General features: G+C 48.0%; 1 protein-coding gene across 5 annotated transcripts in view; it reads right to left on the bottom strand.

The window, feature by feature from the left end:
• Positions 1-769: 769 nt before the first annotated feature.
• The window catches only part of phactr2 (phosphatase and actin regulator 2), a 182,719-nt gene continuing 165,487 nt past the window's right edge, over positions 770-18,001 (bottom strand). For all 5 annotated transcript variants that reach the window (XM_072264763.1, XM_072264765.1, XM_072264762.1 and 2 more), the window contains 5 exons: positions 14,646-14,701; positions 11,056-11,117; positions 9,589-9,726; positions 6,862-6,938; positions 770-5,571 (listed from right to left, as the gene is read on the bottom strand). In XM_072264763.1, coding sequence (XP_072120864.1) covers positions 5,556-5,571; positions 6,862-6,938; positions 9,589-9,726; positions 11,056-11,117; positions 14,646-14,701 — 349 coding nt within the window. In that variant the 3' untranslated portion in view covers positions 770-5,555. The remainder of the gene's footprint in view (positions 5,572-6,861; positions 6,939-9,588; positions 9,727-11,055; positions 11,118-14,645; positions 14,702-18,001) is intronic.

The following is an 18,001-nucleotide window of genomic DNA, read 5'->3' as shown; positions in this document are numbered from 1 at the left end:
TGTGTTTGAATTGAATTGACTTTATTACTTACATCCTTCATATTCATGGAGTAAAAATCTTTATGCTGTCTCCATATAAATATGCAGGTTCCGTTTCCTGGATGGTAGCAGCTGGAACAGTTTGTGGTTGCAGTAACTTGGGTCCCCAGTGAACCTTCGGGCCGTTTTTACACACTTGTCTTTGTAAACATCCTGAATAGTGGGCTTTTTTCACCACACAGCTGATATGTACAGACCATATGAGATCTTTGGAGATGTGACAGCTGTATTCTGATTGCCAGTGTGTTTCCATTTCAGCACGAATTTGGGATTCACCCAGAGCAATGAAAAGACTTCCTCCTCTTCTCCCCAGAACTCCCCACCCCTGGTGTGACATCTACTGAACTTCAAAGAAAGCTTTGGCCACTTGAGGAGAGATTTGGCCAAGGGGTATAGATAGGGCAAATGCAAGCAGGCCTTTTCATTTGAAGTTGGCTGAGACTAGAACTAGAGGTCATAGGTGAAAGGTGAAGCATGTGAAGGTGAACTTCACTCAGAAGGTGATGAGAGTGTAGATGTGGATTCAATTTCAACATATAAGAGAAGTTTGGATGGTGTACGGCGGGCTATGGTCCAGGTGCGGGGTCACTGGGACAAGGAGATTAATAGTTTGGTGTGGACTAGTTGGCCCCAAAGGCCTGTTTCCTTGCTGCAGTGTTGTGTGACTGACCTTTCATCCTGCCTACTGCTATTGTTGCCAAGGGGTGTAAGAAATGAACCAAAATGCAAGTCAGCACCTGATAATATTTTATTAACAAAAGTTGACAGGAAACATTAAATCAGACAAGCGGTAATTTAAGGCACTTCAAGAATGTGCTCACCGTGTAGAACAAATTAGCTTACAACATAATATTATCACATTAAATACCTTCCGAAAAGGTAGAATACAATTTAGGAACGGTTAAAAACATACAAGTAACCAGGTCTGGTGTACGACCAGAAGGGGAACACGTTGGCATCGAACACAGAAATTTCTTGATTGTTTTTGTTTTGAAAATAAATACTATTGCAACACTTTACAGAGAAAACCTTGGAGAAGCTGTAAAATTATATTCGGATTCCAGACAGCATACAATTTTCCAGTTATTTACACCAGTACACATATAAATCTAATTTACATTCTTAGCTGTTGTCCTTATGTAGAGGCTCTCCTGTCCACAAGACAGGAGTTTTACAGAACAGGTAGATATTTCTCAGATGCCAACTTGAGAGAAATACTGGTCTTCAGAACTGCCCCACTTTCATGATCAAGGCATCACACGGATAACAGAGCGTGTGTGTGTGTGTGTGTGTGTGTGTGTGTGTGAGTGAGTGAGTGAGTGAGTGAGTGAGTGAGTGAGTGAGTGAGAGAGAGAGAGAGAGAGAGAGAGAGAGAGAGAGAGAGAGAGAGAGAATGAGAATGAATGAGAATTTTGCTTGTGGTCAGATCTTGTATAGAGTGTGTATCTTAAACAGAACTGGGTTGTCAGCTTCACAGGTACCTCCTATACCCAATAAAGTGGCCACCGTATGGATGTTCCTGGTCTTTTGCTGCTGTAGCACAACCACTTTAAGGTTCAAGTTTGTGCTTTCAGAGAAGCTCTTCTGCACACCACCGTTGTAATGTGTGGTTATTTGATCGTGTTAGCTTGAACCAGTCTGGCCATTCCCCTCTGACCTCTCTCATTGACAAGGTATTTTCACCAACAGAACTGCTGATCACTGGATTTTGTTTTTGGGTTTCTCGCACCATTCTCTGTGAACCCTGGGGAATGTGTGTGTGAAAATCCTAGGAGATCAGCAGTTTCTGAGATACTCAAACCCCATCTGCCACCAACAGTCATTCCATGGTCAAAGTCACTTAGATCACATTTCTTCCCCATTCTGAACCTCTTGACCATGCCTGCATGCTTTTATGTACTGTCATTGCCGCACGATTTGCTGATTAGATCTTTGAATTAACGAGGTGTATAGGCGTACCTAATGAAGTGGCCACTCTTGTGTACTGCAATGATGAGGATTACTCCCAGAAGACACGTCAGGAAAACATATTGATTAACTCAAGCTTGTTCGTGTTTTTTTTTTCTTCTTCTTCTCTCTCTCTCTCTCTCTCGTTAATGCTTTATACCTTTTGGATCCTGTCACCCAAAGGGGAGGGGACTCTGTTCCATGGGACGTGTTCGACCCTGCCCTGCACTCTCCCGTGGGCCCCAGCCCCCTCCCAGACAGGGGGGGGAGGACAATCAATTAAACAGGGGAGGAAGCCCATCCCCCAACCTCTCCTCCACCCTGTTCTGTGGGTGATATAGGAAAGGAAGTTCACAGAGTAAGGTTAGGGGGCTGTACAGAGAGTGGGCTAATGAGGCAGAAGGCCAAGGTCACAGAGGCAGCTGTGAGCACATTGCAGTCCGCTGGCTCGCACTGTGGGCCAACATCTGGGCAACACAGCGGGTCATACATCTTTGCCATCGTCTGGGTCACACATAACCATATTCAAACATCTGTCAACCACAAATTACACATCTTGTCTCAGCATCTGGAAATACACTGGATGGCATACCATCACATGCCAACATCTGGATTATACATAACCATATTCAAACATCTGGCAACAGAATAGTTACACATCATGTCTCAGCATCTGGAAATACATTAGAACACCATCAATGTGCCAACATCTGGCAGTGTGCAAGTTTACACATTACTCTGTACCGACCTACCGACCGAGTTGGTCACAGTTAAAAAGGAGGGTTTTAAATTCACAATAAGTTGGTATGTATACAAAAACCTTAAACTCTTTGCTCCACTCTCTGTCCACATGAACAAGCTTCAGACCAAACATTCTCTCACGGCATGTTAGAACTGTTTAAATAAAACCCGCTCCTGGGAAATTTCCACCTAAAAAGCATTCCCTCTCTCTATTGTATTTTATATTGTTTAGAGATACAGAGTAGAACAGGCTCCTCCAACACAGTGAACTGCACCACCCTGCAACCCGCCAATTTAACACTAACTTAATCACAGGACAGCTTAAAATGGTTAACCTACTAACCAGTATGGCTTTGGACCATGGGAGGAACTGGAGCACCCAGAGGAAACCCACACGGTCACGGGGTGAACGTACAAACTCCACAGCAGATGGCGTCAGTAATGAACTCCAAACTCCAGATTACCCCGAGCTGTAATAGCTTTGTGCAAATCGTGATGTCCCAACTCTCTCTGTCCACCTCCTGTCCAATCACTCCCAGAGAATGTACTATTGATATTTTGATTACTGGACAGCCCACATGACCCGTCTGTTGCAATCCCCTTGGCTTGCCCTCAATGGGCATTGGAAAAGAGTGATCCAGTTGATTCTCATTGGGAAAAAAATCTTCCCTCACCACCTCCGCCTTCCTTGGCCAGGAAGGGGGCTTCAGGATCATAGTAGCACAGAGCCAGCGACCCAGGTTCAATTCCTGCCGCTATTTGTACATTCTCACCGTGACTGCATGGGTTTCCTCTAGAAGCTTGGGTTTCCTCAGGTCTGGCTTAGGGTTAGTGAGCTGTGGGCACGCCATGTTGGCTCCGACACTTGTGGGCTGCTCCCACCATGATCTGCGGACTGTGCTGGTCATTGATGCAAAACGATCCATTTCACAGCATGTTTGACAACATAAAGCCATTCTCTCTTCATCTAGTCTAATTTATGCCAATTTGGTCCCAAGGGCAACACAGGAGGTGGTCCTCCCCCCTGGGAGGGCAACAGTTCTGTTCCATTACAAGGCTGAACTCTCGAAGAGGTGAATTTAACAGGAGGCTGGGAGGCCCTCGCTCTGTAAGTGGTCCCCAGGGCTCAGTGCGAGCTCAGCATTGGGGAGTGGTGGGTGAAGGATCATCAACTCTTGAATCCCACCCTCCGATTACAGGAGTGCCAGTGGGAGGGAGAGTGCATGGCTAAAGAAAATATCTCTCTATTGCAGAACAGCAAATTGAAGTTGTTCATTTCCTGTCTCAAGTGACTCTGCAAACACCCACTTACTGACTGGCACAGAGCCCACCTGTACAGCCCCTTCCCAATCCCCACCTATCCCCTTCTGTCTGCAGAGAGCTGCCCTCCCTCTGGCAAATCCATGCATCCAAGAACCTGGCTCAGTGTATCTCTACTGCTCTGAACTGTACATATTGCGGGGAGATCGTAAAATTTTATGTCGGTGCCTCAGGTCACCGGGAGCAGAATTTGAAACTCCCGCAAATGGAACAAATTAGCATCAACGAGCACCATACGACATGCAGCAGAATGAGGCCATTCAGCCCATTGAGTCTGTTCTACCTTTCCATCATGGCTGATGTACTATCACTCTCAACCCCATTCTCCTGCCTTCTTCCCCGTAACCTTTGACACTCTGACTGATCAAGAACCAACAAACTTCTACTTTAAACAGACACAATGACCTGGTCTCCACAGCCGCCAGTGGCAACAAATTCCACAGATTCACCACCCTCTGGCTAAAGAAATTCCTCCTCATCTCCATTCTATTATGAGATGATGCCCTCTGGTCCAAGACTCTTCCACCATTGGAAACACAATGCATGTTTTGCTTTTTAAAAACGGAGTGTTGCAGATGCCTGGAACAGTCTGCCGGGGCGATAACAGAAGTAGAATATCTGATACATTATGATGTACACCAATGTTGCACCAGTATAATGTGGCTGGCATTTTAGACCACAAGACATAGGAGCAGAATTATGCCATTCGGCCCATTGAATCTGCTCCGCCATTCCATCATGGCTGACTTAGGGTTATTTTGCAACAATGACCAACACAGTCTGAGGAGTAAGGGGGCAAGGGGTTAAAAAGAGATACAGAGAGGGAGATAAGTAATAAGGTACAAGTTCAGACTAAAGACTCATTCAGCATGGACAACTGGAGTGGTTGACTGCTCTGAGACACAGCTTACATCACTCTCTGCGCTAAATTGACAGCAGCAGTCACTTGATGTAGTTACATTGAAAAATAATTCCCCCTTCCCACCTGCTACTGGTTCTTCAGGAGGGGGCGTAAATTGAAGCCGGTTAATAAACAGCAGGAGAAATGCTCCCCCACCCCTCCCAAAATACCGGCTATGAATTTCCACACGGCAGAACACAACACATACGCACAACGTCTGACTCTGGATAACCTGTCCACTGTCACCGATAGGTATAGCTCCACCTCTGAATCCGCCGTTGCACGAGGGTCCCTCATTCTCAAGGATCACCTCCGTCAGAGTGACATCATCTCCACTTTCCCACGACAGCCACAACAAAAGAAGCTAGCCTGCTTCCACTGAGAAAGGATCTTTTAAAAAATACTTAGATATTAAAACTTCTCGTTTTTGTTTTGTGTGTGTGTTTGTTTTGTTGTAGCGCGCATGGCCAGCTCGCTGTTGAGCGCCAGCTGCTGACACGGGAGGGTGCACGGAACACACGTCAAGTCACGAGTAGCCTTCGCCGTGATTCAACCAACGCACCGTTGTCGATACTTGCTCAGGTCGGGTCGCTCACGGCTGGCTGCCTTATGGCCGGTGGAACCTGCAGAGCAGCAACGGAGGTCTCGTTAAGGGCCGCAACGCCAAAAATGCACAAAGTCAGAATCAGGTTCATTATCAACGACATAGGCAGTGAAATTTGTTGTTTTGTGACAGCAGTACATTGCAATAGATTAAAAAAATACAGTAAATTACAAGATCTTTATTTTTTATTTACTTAGAGATACAACGCAAAATAGGCCCTTCTGGACAAATGAGCCATACCACCCAGCAACCTATTGATTTAACCCTAGCCTCACCACAGGACAATTTACAATGTCCAATTAACCTACTAACTGGTATGTTTTTAGAATGTTGGAAGAAACTGGAGCACCCAGAAGGAACCCATGCAGTCACAGGGTAGAACGTACAAACACCTTACAGAGGACGCTGGAGTATATATATCTAATAATGTGGGCACATGGCCAAGTGGTTAAGACATTGGACTAGCGACCTGAAGGTCGTGAGTTTGAGCCCCTGCTGAGGCAGCATGTTGTGTCCTCGAGCAAGGCACTTAATCACACATTGCCCTGCGACGACACTGGTGCCAAGATGTATGGGTCCTAATGCCCTTCCCTTGGACAACATCGGTGGCGTGGAGAGGGGAGACTTGCAGCACGGGCAACTGCTGGTCTTCCATACAACCTTGCCCAGGCCTGCGCCCTGGGGAGTGAAGACTTTCCAGGCGCAGATCCATGGTCTCGCAAGACTAACGGATGCCTTATTTAATAGTGTGTGTATACATATATATCTTGTAATTTTATGTTATACATGCAATAATTTTATATATGTGTGTGCGTGTGTGTATACAATTATGCATATAACATACAAATGAGTGTATATATTATACATACATGTATGTTATACCATATATATAAAATAATTTAGTGACTCGCTTGCTGCTGTCAGCTGTGCTCTGAACCTGCACTGTCGGAGATCTGGAGCGATGAGCGAGAGCCGTGGGAAGCCTCGAGTGACTGCAGCTGACTCATGTCCCCAAACACCGGGGGTGGCGATTGCTGGTGGAATGGCGTGAACTATGTGAAATAGTGGGGGGGTTAATGTGGGACGGATGCCATCATTGTACAGTGCTAACTGCAACAGTTCAGAGCTCTGGTACACACTCTGGGGGTGGAGGGAGGGAGAAGTGGACACATAGAGGGAAGGGAGAGGAAGATAAGTTACAACAAAGTGTGGGACAGAAGGAGGGGGAGAGAGAGAGAGAGGGACAGGGAGACACATTCTATGGGAACAGGGTGGGAGTGCACGGACAAAGATGGATCATGCTACTCACCTTGTTAAGTGTCGGCTCTCTTCATGAACCTCCATCTCTCTGCTTTTGAACTCATTTAATTCTTTCCGTATTGCAGCCTTCGTAACGAGAGAAAGAAAGAGAGAGAGAGAGAGAGAACGAGACGTCACACGAGTGAGCACAGCAGGCCAGCGTCTGTACCCGATTACGGACACACCAGCCCCATAGCCAGAAGTGGGACTCCTCCCTCAGCTCTGCTGCAAGGATACACAGCCTCCTGGCTGAGGTAATTGTTTCTACACAGTGAACTCCCTTACAGGCAGTTCCACTAAAAGATCCCCTCTATCAGAGACAGTCAGGTCCACTGTGTGTCACAGGTAGTAGATGGTTATTGGATCTTTTCAGCATTGTCACCAAATATAGGAAATTAAACCATTAACCCTTCCCTTCTTCAATGTCATTCCGCTGTGCTTCCCACTATGAAAGCACAGGAAGTCTATTTGCATTCATATAGCACTCAGAACATCCCAAAGCACTTCACAACCAATCAGGTACTTTGGAGATAGTCACACTCCCAGAGGAGGAAATTTGGCAGCCACTTTGTACACAGTAAACTCCCACAAGGAAAATGCAATTTTATTCTAAACAAGGGTTGCATTTTGGGTCTAGGATAGTGGGGAGAATTGTGCTGCTCTTAAATAAAAGAATACATTCTGTCTGAATAACCGCTCTGCACGTGACTGATAGAAACTGCGGAGAGTTGTGGCCACAGCTCAGCATATCACAGAAATCAGCCTCCCCTCTCTGGAGTCTGTCTATGCTTCTCACTGACCCAGTAAAAGCAGCTAACATAATCAAAGGTCCCATCCACCTGGGGCATACTCTCTTCTCCCCTCTCTCATTGGGCAGAAGATGCAAAACCCTGACAGCTTCTAGCCCACTGTTATTACTCTTAAACAGACCTCTTGTACGATAAGATGGACTCTTGGCCTCACGATCTGCCTCGATACGATCTCACACTTTATTGTTTACATGCACTGTACTCTTTCTGTGACTGTAACATTTTATTCTGCATTTTGTTACTGTTTTTCCTTGTCCTACTTCAATGCACTGTTGTATGGATGGCAAGGAAAACAAAGGTTTTCACTGTACTGGGCATAATTTTGAAGTGATTGGAGATGAGTAAAGGGGGGTGTCAGGGGTAAGTTAGGTGAGTGGAAGGCGTTGGAGGTGCTGGAGGCAGATACAATTGGGGCATTTGAGAAGCAGATAGGCACATGGATGATAGAAAAATGGAGGGCTATGTGGCTATGTAGATTGCTCTTAGAGAAGGTTAAAACGTCATGGGCCAAAGGGCCTGTACTGTGCTGTAACGTTCTATGTTCTACCTCATGTCGTCCAACGAGGATGAGTGAGCAGATAGGAATGAAATGTCCACCCTCTCCATGCACGTGCCACGCACACCTTCTAAAGGGCTGTCCCTATCCCGGTACACTACACACATAATGGCCCTTCCTGAATTCTAATTTCCCCTCAACCTCTGGCTCTCCTAAGTAGGATCCCACTGGAAAAGGTTCCGAAAGAAACTATTTAATGAACCAGTGGCCTCGCAGGCATCACCACCAACATCCAGCGGTCTGGGTTTGGCAGTGCCCCCTTTCTACTACAGTCATCCTCGCCTTCTCAAGCCTCTACTGCCTCACCCCCTCTCCCTCCACAACCTCCTCCTGCTTCCCTGCTGTCCCAGCCCCAGACTCCTGAAGTTAATCACTCCAGAGCTGGTATCCCTCCCGTGAACCATTCCATCTCACTCTCTCTCTCAGCTCTGTCCCTTTGTTTCTCCCACACACGCCCTCTTCCTCTATCTAAAATACATTTCTCTCTCTCTCAGCTCTCCAGACACCTCCTTTAATATAACTGTAGGTAACAGGGGCAATTTTATTTTCAGTTCCCGAGGATCACATTGGAATGTTCCTGCTATATTTAATGCATGCATTAAAGAGTTTTAATTGCTTCACAAGACACCCGGCAGAACAACCCACACATTATCAACACTTTGTATCTGCAATTTCACATAAAGGTGGTACAGTTGTAGACTTAAGAAAAAAAATAAAACCACAGAAAATAAAAATAACTCCCTTCCCTGCACTTTGGACGGCTTACAAGCAGTAAGTTCTTTGCAATGTGTTGCCATGGAGATGGGAGACAGCACAGGGTTCATTACTGGGATGGACAGCTTTTTAATCCAGCACTCATCCCTCCCAGACGGAGAGGTGGGGGAAGAGAGAGAGATTGTGACTAGTGGGTCAGAGAGGAGCCAGAGAGATTCAGGGGGAGAGAGGGCATAAGACAGAGAGAGTCAGAGAGAGAGATGATGAAGACTGAGAACAATACTAAGACAGTAAGGCAGAGAGAGAGTGACAATAGAAGCAGAGGATGAGGCAGGAAGATATAAAGATTCAGAAAGGTGAAGGTTCACCTGAGATGGATTCCAACTGGAACACATATATATAGAGAGAGAGACGGAGAGGGAGAGTAGGAGGAACAAAGTGCAGTACAGAATGTGGGAGGGAGAGGGTGTGGGCAGAGAGACAACAGAAGGAGAGGCTGGGAGAAGGGTAGGGATGCAGGAGGTGGTATTGGTTCGGAGACCACAACTGTGACTGGTGGGTCCTGCTGAGCAAGCAGAGTAAACAGGTGATCCCCCCCCCCACCACCACCACCGCCCGAGGCAGCCCCTGAGCTCCCGACTGGGCCCCTTCTCCTCACCTTGTCAGCGGGTGTGAGACGGGTCCAGGGTTTGTCCGCCCGCCGGTCGTAGTCCTGGGCCTCCGTCACCTCCACGTACTCATTGAAGCGCAGGATGCGGCGAGCTTGCAGCTCGGCAACAGTAGGGCGGAGACTGAGCTGAGGGGAGAAGAGGGAGGGTGGCCCGTCATTCACTGGGATCCTGCAAAATTCACACCACTTAAAGCTGCCCTCCGAGCAACACAACGGGCTGAATGGCCTATGGCCTATTGCACTCACAGGCTGGGGAAATAACCATGAAGGCAGAGTAAAGGGGTAACGTCAGGATTCTTAGCAGCGTGGAGGAACAGAGGGATCCACATCCATAGGTCACTCAAAGTTGTGAACAAGTTGATAAGGGGTTAAGGTAGAGTATGGTGTGTTGGCCTTCATTAGTTGGGAGATTAACCACAAGAGCCGTGAGGTAATGTTGCAGCTCTATAAAACCCTGGCTAGACCACACTTGTGTTCAGTTCTGGTCGCCTCATCACAGGAAGGATGTGGAAGCTTTAGAGACCTTGCCAATGAGATTTACTAGGATGCTGCCTGGATTAGAGACGGTGCCTTATGAGGATAGATTGAGCGAGCTAGGGCTTTTCACTTTGGAATGAAGGAGGCTGAGAGGAGACTTGATAGAGGTGTACAAGATGGGGACAGCCAGAGGCTTTTTCCCAGGGAGGAAAAGGCTAACAGGAGAGGGCATATCTTAAGGTGATTGGAAGAAAGTATAGGGGAAATATCAGAGGTAAGTTGTTTGTTTGTTTGTTTTTTTTTTATACACAGAGTGTGTGGAATGCCCTGCCAGGGGCTGGTGGTACATTACAGACATTAAGAACTTTTAGATAGGCACATGGTTGATAGAAAAATTGAGGATTACGTGGGAGGGATGTGTGAGATTGATTTTAGACCAGGTTAAAAGGTTATCACAGCACTGTGGGCCAAAGGGCCTGTGCTGTTCTATGTCACTCAGTAAGTGCAAGGGGACGGTCACTATGACTTCTGCCAGGATGTGCATTCAGTGAGAGAGTACTTTGGGTTAATGTCTCCACAGACCAAATCCTTCCTGCAGCAGAGAGTGGGGCGAATGTGACACCTAAAGATAGTTCTTGTCATAAACAGGATTCTAAATCTCTGCACCACGACAACCCCGCCCTCAGCAGCCCAGCACCCCAGCACCCATGGGTTGTGGATTTGAATACCCCTTCCCAGGGCTGACATGGGTGATCATGGTCTTTCCACGACCGAGACTGTTCTCGGCAAATCTTTCTACAGAAGTGCTTTGCCATTGCCACAACAAGTAACGAACGAATCAAGCCCACGACTGGGGAGTGTGGATGTCTCAATGTCTCACACTTTGATGGAGGGTCATTGAGCCCTGGGTTTGCTGGATTCCGGTGAGGACACTTCCCCCCCCCCCCAGGGTCGGCAGATCGCTTTGCCGAGGTTTACCTTGCGTGTCAGCCTCCTCCGGATCTCCAGCCGCTCCTCCTGCTCCTCCTCTTCATTGCGGTCTGTTACCAAGACAAACAGAAACAAAATGCAGAGAGTGAGTGTGCAGCCCTGCGGGGCGGGGGCATTTCGCAGCCACCGCGATGGTCACTTCTGCGGGTGTTACCCGAAGAGGGCGGGGGGAGGCCCAGCAATGACGTGCAAGAGGTCCTCCCGAGCAGTGACATCACCGCGCGCAGTCTCGAGTGAATAGTAGCACGTTCCCGGGGTCAGGAGCTGTGTCAACCTTACCCAAACATGCACGTACACAGAGACACACACCCACACACAGAAACACACTGACACAGTAACACACACACTCAGAGACACACAAAATTCAGAAACACACATGTTCCCACACACTTACACAGACACTCACACTCATACACAGAGAATCCCACAGACACATACACACATCGACACACCACCACCTAGACACACACACACACTCCCACATACACACACTCACACTCATACACAGAGAATCCCACAGACACATACACACATCGACATTCACACACCACCACCTAGACACACACACACACACACACACACTCCCACATACACACACTCACACTCATACACAGAGAATCCCACAGACACATACACTCATCGACATTCACACACCACCACCTAGATACACACACACACACACACTCACACTCATACACAGAGAATCCCACAGACACATACACACATCGACATTCACACACCACTACCCTACATTTCACAGCTCAGAGGTAACAATCGACTGCACACCCACTGATTCCTACAGCAAATTCCCCACAGGACATCAGCATCTGACACTTGTAGAGCATCTTGAGCATAGTACAGCATCCCAGGGCAATCAGCAGGAGTGTCATCGGATAAACAGCTGACCAACGGCTTGGCCAAAGTCGTAGGACCGTCCCAGTGCAATCTAAAGGGTGGGTGGGGGGGGGGGGGAAAGGACCCTGGAACTCAGGGGCGAGCAGGCAGCCGGTGAGATCGGCTGTGAGAATGAAACTCAGCCCCACCCTCAACCGCCCTTTGGGAATCAGGCTGTTTGCCACAACGCGAGAAACAAGCACCCACGGGAGGTAAGATCCAGCAGACGGTGCAACCCGACACTTCTGGGTTGGTCCCAACGCCCGCCTCCTGTTCTATGGGACCTTCAGCCCACAACGCACTATCCTTAGCCTGTACGTACGCCTTTGACACGTAAGTGTTCCTTTGTGCACAGCCTTAGTCTGTCATACAATCTCTGCACCATCATTATTACCAGATACGCTCTGCATTCTATTAGCTTCACGCCAGCGAGGAACTTTATAGCACCCTGCTGGATGTGACAATAATCTGAACCCATGGACCTAAAGCCCAATCTTTCCCTGGGACTACTCTGGGAAACCTAGGACTCTGCCTGGAGCTCTGACTGACCTCACTTTACAATGAAGTCCAACAAACAGAGGTTGCAGAGACTACACAGGCCCTCCCCACCACTGAGGACAACAAATCTCTCTCCAAACTGAGGACAACAAAACTCTCTCCACACTCAGGACAACAAAACTCTCTCCACACTCAGGACAACAAAACCCTCTCCACACTCAGGACATCCTGAAGAGACAATGCCTCGAGAGAGCAGCGTCCATTGTTAAGGATCCCCATAACCCCGGACATGCTCTCCTCTCATTACTACCATCAGGGAGGGGCTACAGGAGACCCAAGACCTGCACTAAACACACCTTCCCCTCCACCATCAGGTTTTTGAATGGTTCATAGACTACAGCACTGTCTTAGGCGCATATACAGTATATATCTAGGGTGCCTGAGGAATTTTTTGTATTGCACTGTACTGCTGCCACACAAAAAAAAACAAATTTCATGACTTATGTGAGTGATGATAAACCTGATTCTGATATGGGTCTGAGAGTGGGAAGGGGGCAGGTCAAGGGGAATCATAGTTGGGAAAAGGGGAAGGGAGAGGGGAGAGAGTGGGAAGCACCAGAGAGACATTCTGTAATGATCAATAAACCAATTGTCTGGAATCAAGTGACCTTGCCTGGTGTCTCCGGGATGAGTGTGTCTGCATCCACACCACCACCACCCCACCCGGACCCTGGCACTTCTCTGCCACCTGTCCCACTCCCCTTCTGCAGCACTCCACCCTCACCATTCCAAATATCCTTTGCTCCTGCCAGAGTTACAAACTTGCTGTCCAATCCACGTTGACAAATACAGTACTGTGCAAAAAGTCTTAAGCACCTTACTGTGTGCCTAAGACTTTTGCAGAGATACTGTACCTTTTTTTTTTACATTATTTATTTTTCTAAGAGTAATTTTATTGTAAGGATTGCTCACTGCACTGGGTGTCAGCCACATTTCACTCTTTGTTTCCATGTACATGCAACAAATAAACCAATCTTTACCTTAAGTTCAGATCACAGTGACCTCCCGCCATCCTTCCTCTGCCCACCCAATGTAACCTCCCTTCCAAGGGGAGGGCTGCTCTGTGGAGGGGGAAACCATAAGATGCAAGAGGCCATTTGGCCCATCGTCTGCTCTGGTCATTCCATTTATTATCCCTCTGAGCCCCATTCTCCTACCTTCTCCCAGTAACCTTTGGCACCCTGACTAATCAAGAACCGATCAACCTCCGCTGGAAGTATACACAATCACGGCCTCCACTGCCATCTGGGGCAATGAATTCAACAGATTCACCATCCTCTGGCTAAAGAAATTCCTTCTTATCTCTGTTCTAAGCCGTGCCCTCTGGACTTAGACCCCCCACAATAGGAAACCTCCTCTCCACATCCACTCTAACTTGGGCTTTCGATATTGGATCGGTTTTCCAATGAGATCCCCACTGATTCCTCTAAACTCCAGCGAGAAGAGGCCAGAAGAGGAAACCCCCCCCAGCACTGAAACGGTTATAGAGGATCCGCCGCGGCGTGACGTCACGGGGAAGCCTGGGTGACGCAGGCGGGAGGTGGGATTCCATCGGGGAGGCTCCCACGCAGGGAGAGGGGGCGGATTCTCACTCCCCCACAGCCCCGGTGCTGCGGCAGACAGGGGGAAGATATGGGGGGCATTTTTATTTCATGCAACCGCAGCCATGCAGCTAGAAGGTGCGTCTTACAACAATGATCTCTTCTGCAACAATTTCCCCGGGAACGGGGGTGGGGGGGTGGGGGGTAGAATTATCAGTCTGAATAAACCAAGCGGTGCAAGAGAAGCAGCAATATTATAACCCCCCCCGGAAAAAAAAACAAATATTCTTACACATGTTAACATTTAATAGATCACAATGTCTAGAGGACATCTGTGATGGTCACCCGGAGATCTGGGTTCTCTGCAGACTTCTTTTTGCACTTCTTATTTAATTTAAATATATATTTATTATTGTAATTTATAGTTATTAGTTATTACGATGCATTGCAATGTACTGCTGCTACAAAACAACAAATTGCACGGCATGTGCCGGTGATGCTAAGTCTGATTCTGAGAAGAGCAGGCGAAGGTCTCCGGGTGAACGAACGCACACACGGTAAATCTCAGGACACAAGACAACTTACATCTCAAGATGTTCCTCTGTTCCAGTTCCTCCAGCGATGGTCTCTGGCTCAGGCGCCTGCCGAAGACAATAACAATAGAATAGTGGACCATGTTTTAAGCAGCAGATCTCCGCTTTATCCTGGAGTCCCGCGGGGCAGAGCCGGCGCTGTAGCGGGTTGGAAGGGGGTGATCCTGCGGCACGGACGCTGCCTGTCACAGCTTTACACTGACTCACCGGCACAGCGCTGCCCTCGCTTTATATACAGTGTGTCAGCCGCTTCCGGAAGGAGGAGTGGGAGGTGGGTGGGGACAGGGAGACAGACAGACAGAGAGAAATCTGCAGCAGCGTCGTAACGAGCCGCATCACATTATGAATCCACGTGCGGATTTTCAGCCCCATCACCCGGGACATGCACATGCTCTCTTCTCGTTGCTGGTACACACACTCAACATCTTAGGAGTCGCTTCTGCCCCTCTGCCATCAGATTTCTGAACGGACACCGGACCCATGCACCCTCCCTCAGTACGCCCCCTCCCCGTTTTGGTCCTACTTATTATATATATTTAGGCGTAATGGTAAGTTTTTTATTGTTATGTATTGCAACGTACTGCTGCCACAAAACAACAAATTTCATGGCGAGTCGAATTTCTGTACTTCCTTCCACGGGGATCTTACGGGAAATAAACGTGTTTGCGCATTTAACAGAGAAATAGAACAGTGCAGCGCAAGGAGCAGGCCCTTCGGCCCACAATGTTGTACTGAACCAATTAAACTAGTAATCAAATGACCAACTAACCTAATCTCCTCTACCGACACAATGTCCATATCCTTCCATTATCCTCTCATTCATAAAAATTCCTAATGTTTCTGCCTCTGCCTCAGCCCCAGGCAGCTCAATCCAGGTACTTAATCTCTGCATGAAAACTTGCCCCTCACATCTCCTTTGAAAGTACACCCCCCCCCCAACCACCCGAAATGCATGGCCTTGGGTATCAGGCATTTCCACCCTGGAAGAAAGATACTCTGTCCACTCTACCTATGCCTCTCATGATCTAATGAACCTCAATCGGATCTCTCTTCAGCCTCCGGCACTCCAGAGGGAGCCGAGCATTTCTCTTTGCACCTGAGGGTCTCGCTTTATTGCAGTGGTTTGAACCGGAGTCTGAGGCCGGCTTTGTTCCCCACCCTGTGGGAGGAGGGTTTCTCAAGGGCAGAGGGAGACGTGACGGGGTGGGTGGGGGAGGAAGGCGAGTTTTCGACAGGCTACTTCTCCACACCTATCCCTTTCCCCCCGACAGGGTCTTTTGATCTACGTATGCCTCTCTTGGATCTCAGCTATATCAGCACCCAGTGAAAACCCCACACACCCCGGGTGGGGGGGGGAATTAGTGCAGACGGCGGGGTTCAGTTCACACGGACACCCAGATCTGCCCTCCCCACCCTCGGGTTCTACCTCTTGCCCCGTATTCCCTTTCAAGTTGAAGTTTAATTGTCATTCACCCACACATGAAAACAGCCAAAGGAAACAGTGTTTCTCCCGGGCCAAGGCGCAGAACAGAGTACCAACAGCACACAGTCATAACAGCAGAAAAAGATACAGTCACAAAAGATACAAAGTAATACTAATATAGCCCAAGCCCCTGAGTGTCAGGATGCTTGGACGTTGTCCAGGAGCCACGTTTCTGCAAGAACAGCCCACAGCAGTTTCTCATCTTGTACAAGGGTACCCCTCCCTCTCTCTCTATTTCCTTCCACGGCCCGTTTTCCCCAAGATTTCCACCATTCCCCAGCCCTATGCAAACCAACTGAAGTACAGAGAGCTGCAGAGACGAGATATGAGAGGCTGGCCAATCTTGGATTGCTCTCCCTTGAACATTGGAAATTGATAGGGGTTTATAACATTTATGAGAGGCATTGACAGTCGTCATCGTCATTTTGTGCCACGTCACATGACGCGGGGGATCTTCTGTCCTTAATCTGAGAAACAGCGAGGGATTGTTGCCCGTGGGGAAGAGCCCCCACCCCCATGCCACTGCCTTCACTCTCATGACCATGATGTTGTTGGTAAATGTTTCTATGTTGCCTTCTTCTGGGTAGTGTCTTTCCAAGACAGGTGACCCCAGCCATTATCGATACTCTTCAGAGATGGTCTGCCTGGTGTCCGTGGTCTTGTATCACAACCAGGACTTGTGATATGGACCAGGCGCTCAAACGACCACCTGCTCCCAAGTTTTCAAGTGACCCTGATTGGGGGGGGGGGCTAAGCAGATGCTGCACCTTGCTCAGGGGTGACCTGCAGCCCAGCAGAGGGAAGGTGCACCTTGCACCTCCTTTGGTAGAAAGGTTTACTAAGAACGGTCATGGTCAGGGAAGGTTATGATTGCCCATGTCATACAATACGGCACACAACAAGTGGACCATATACAACCCTGATGTTAACGGTAAAATTCACAGTAAATGCAAAAAACACGAGGAGCACCTTTACTATAAATTGGCCAGGCTGGGCCTTTATTCCTTGGAACTTAGGAGAAAGAGAAGGAGAAGTGGTTCATTTTGGTAGGTCAAATATGATGGCAGAATATAGTATTAATGGTAAAATTCTTGGCAGTGTGGAGGATCAGAGGGATCTTGGGGTCCAAGTCCATAGGACGCTCAAAACAGCTGCACAGGTTGACTCTGTGGTTAAGAAGGCATACAGTGTATTGGCCTTCATCAATCATGGAATTGAATTTAGGAGCCGAGAGGTAATGTTGCAGCTGTATAGGACCCTGGTCAGACCCCACTTGGAGTGCTGTGCTCAGTTCTGGTTGCCTCACTATAGGAAGGACGTGGAAACCATAGAAAAGATGCAGAGGAGATTTACAAGGATGTTGCCTGGATTGGGGAGCATGCCTTATGAGAATAGGTTGAGTGAACTCGGCCTTTTCTCCTTGGAGCGACAGAGGATGAGAGGTGATCTGATAGAGGTGTATAAGATGATGAGAGGCATTGATTGTGTGGATAGTCAGAGGTTTTTTCCCCACGGCTGAAATAGTTGCCACAAGAGGGCACAGGTTTAAGGTGCTGGGCAGCAGGTACAGAGGAGATGTCAGGGCTAAGTGTTTTCACTCAGAGAGTGGTGAGTGCATGGAATGGGCTGCCGGCAACGGTGGTGGAGGCGGATACAATAGGGTCTTTTAAGAGACTTTTAGATATGTACAAGGAGCTTAGAAAAATAGAGGTCTATGGGTAAGCCTAGTAATTTCTAAGGTAGGGACATGTTTGACACAACTTTGTGGGCCGAAGGGCCTGTATTGTGCTATAGGTTTTCTATGTTCTATGTTCTAAGAGTGGTGACTGTATAAAAGTGTTTCAAATTATGAAATGTACAGATGA

This window comes from Mobula birostris, chromosome 8 (assembly GCF_030028105.1).
Source record: "Mobula birostris isolate sMobBir1 chromosome 8, sMobBir1.hap1, whole genome shotgun sequence".
Taxonomy (NCBI): Eukaryota; Metazoa; Chordata; class Chondrichthyes; order Myliobatiformes; family Myliobatidae; genus Mobula; species Mobula birostris.
This window is presented reverse-complemented; position numbering and strand designations above follow the sequence as displayed.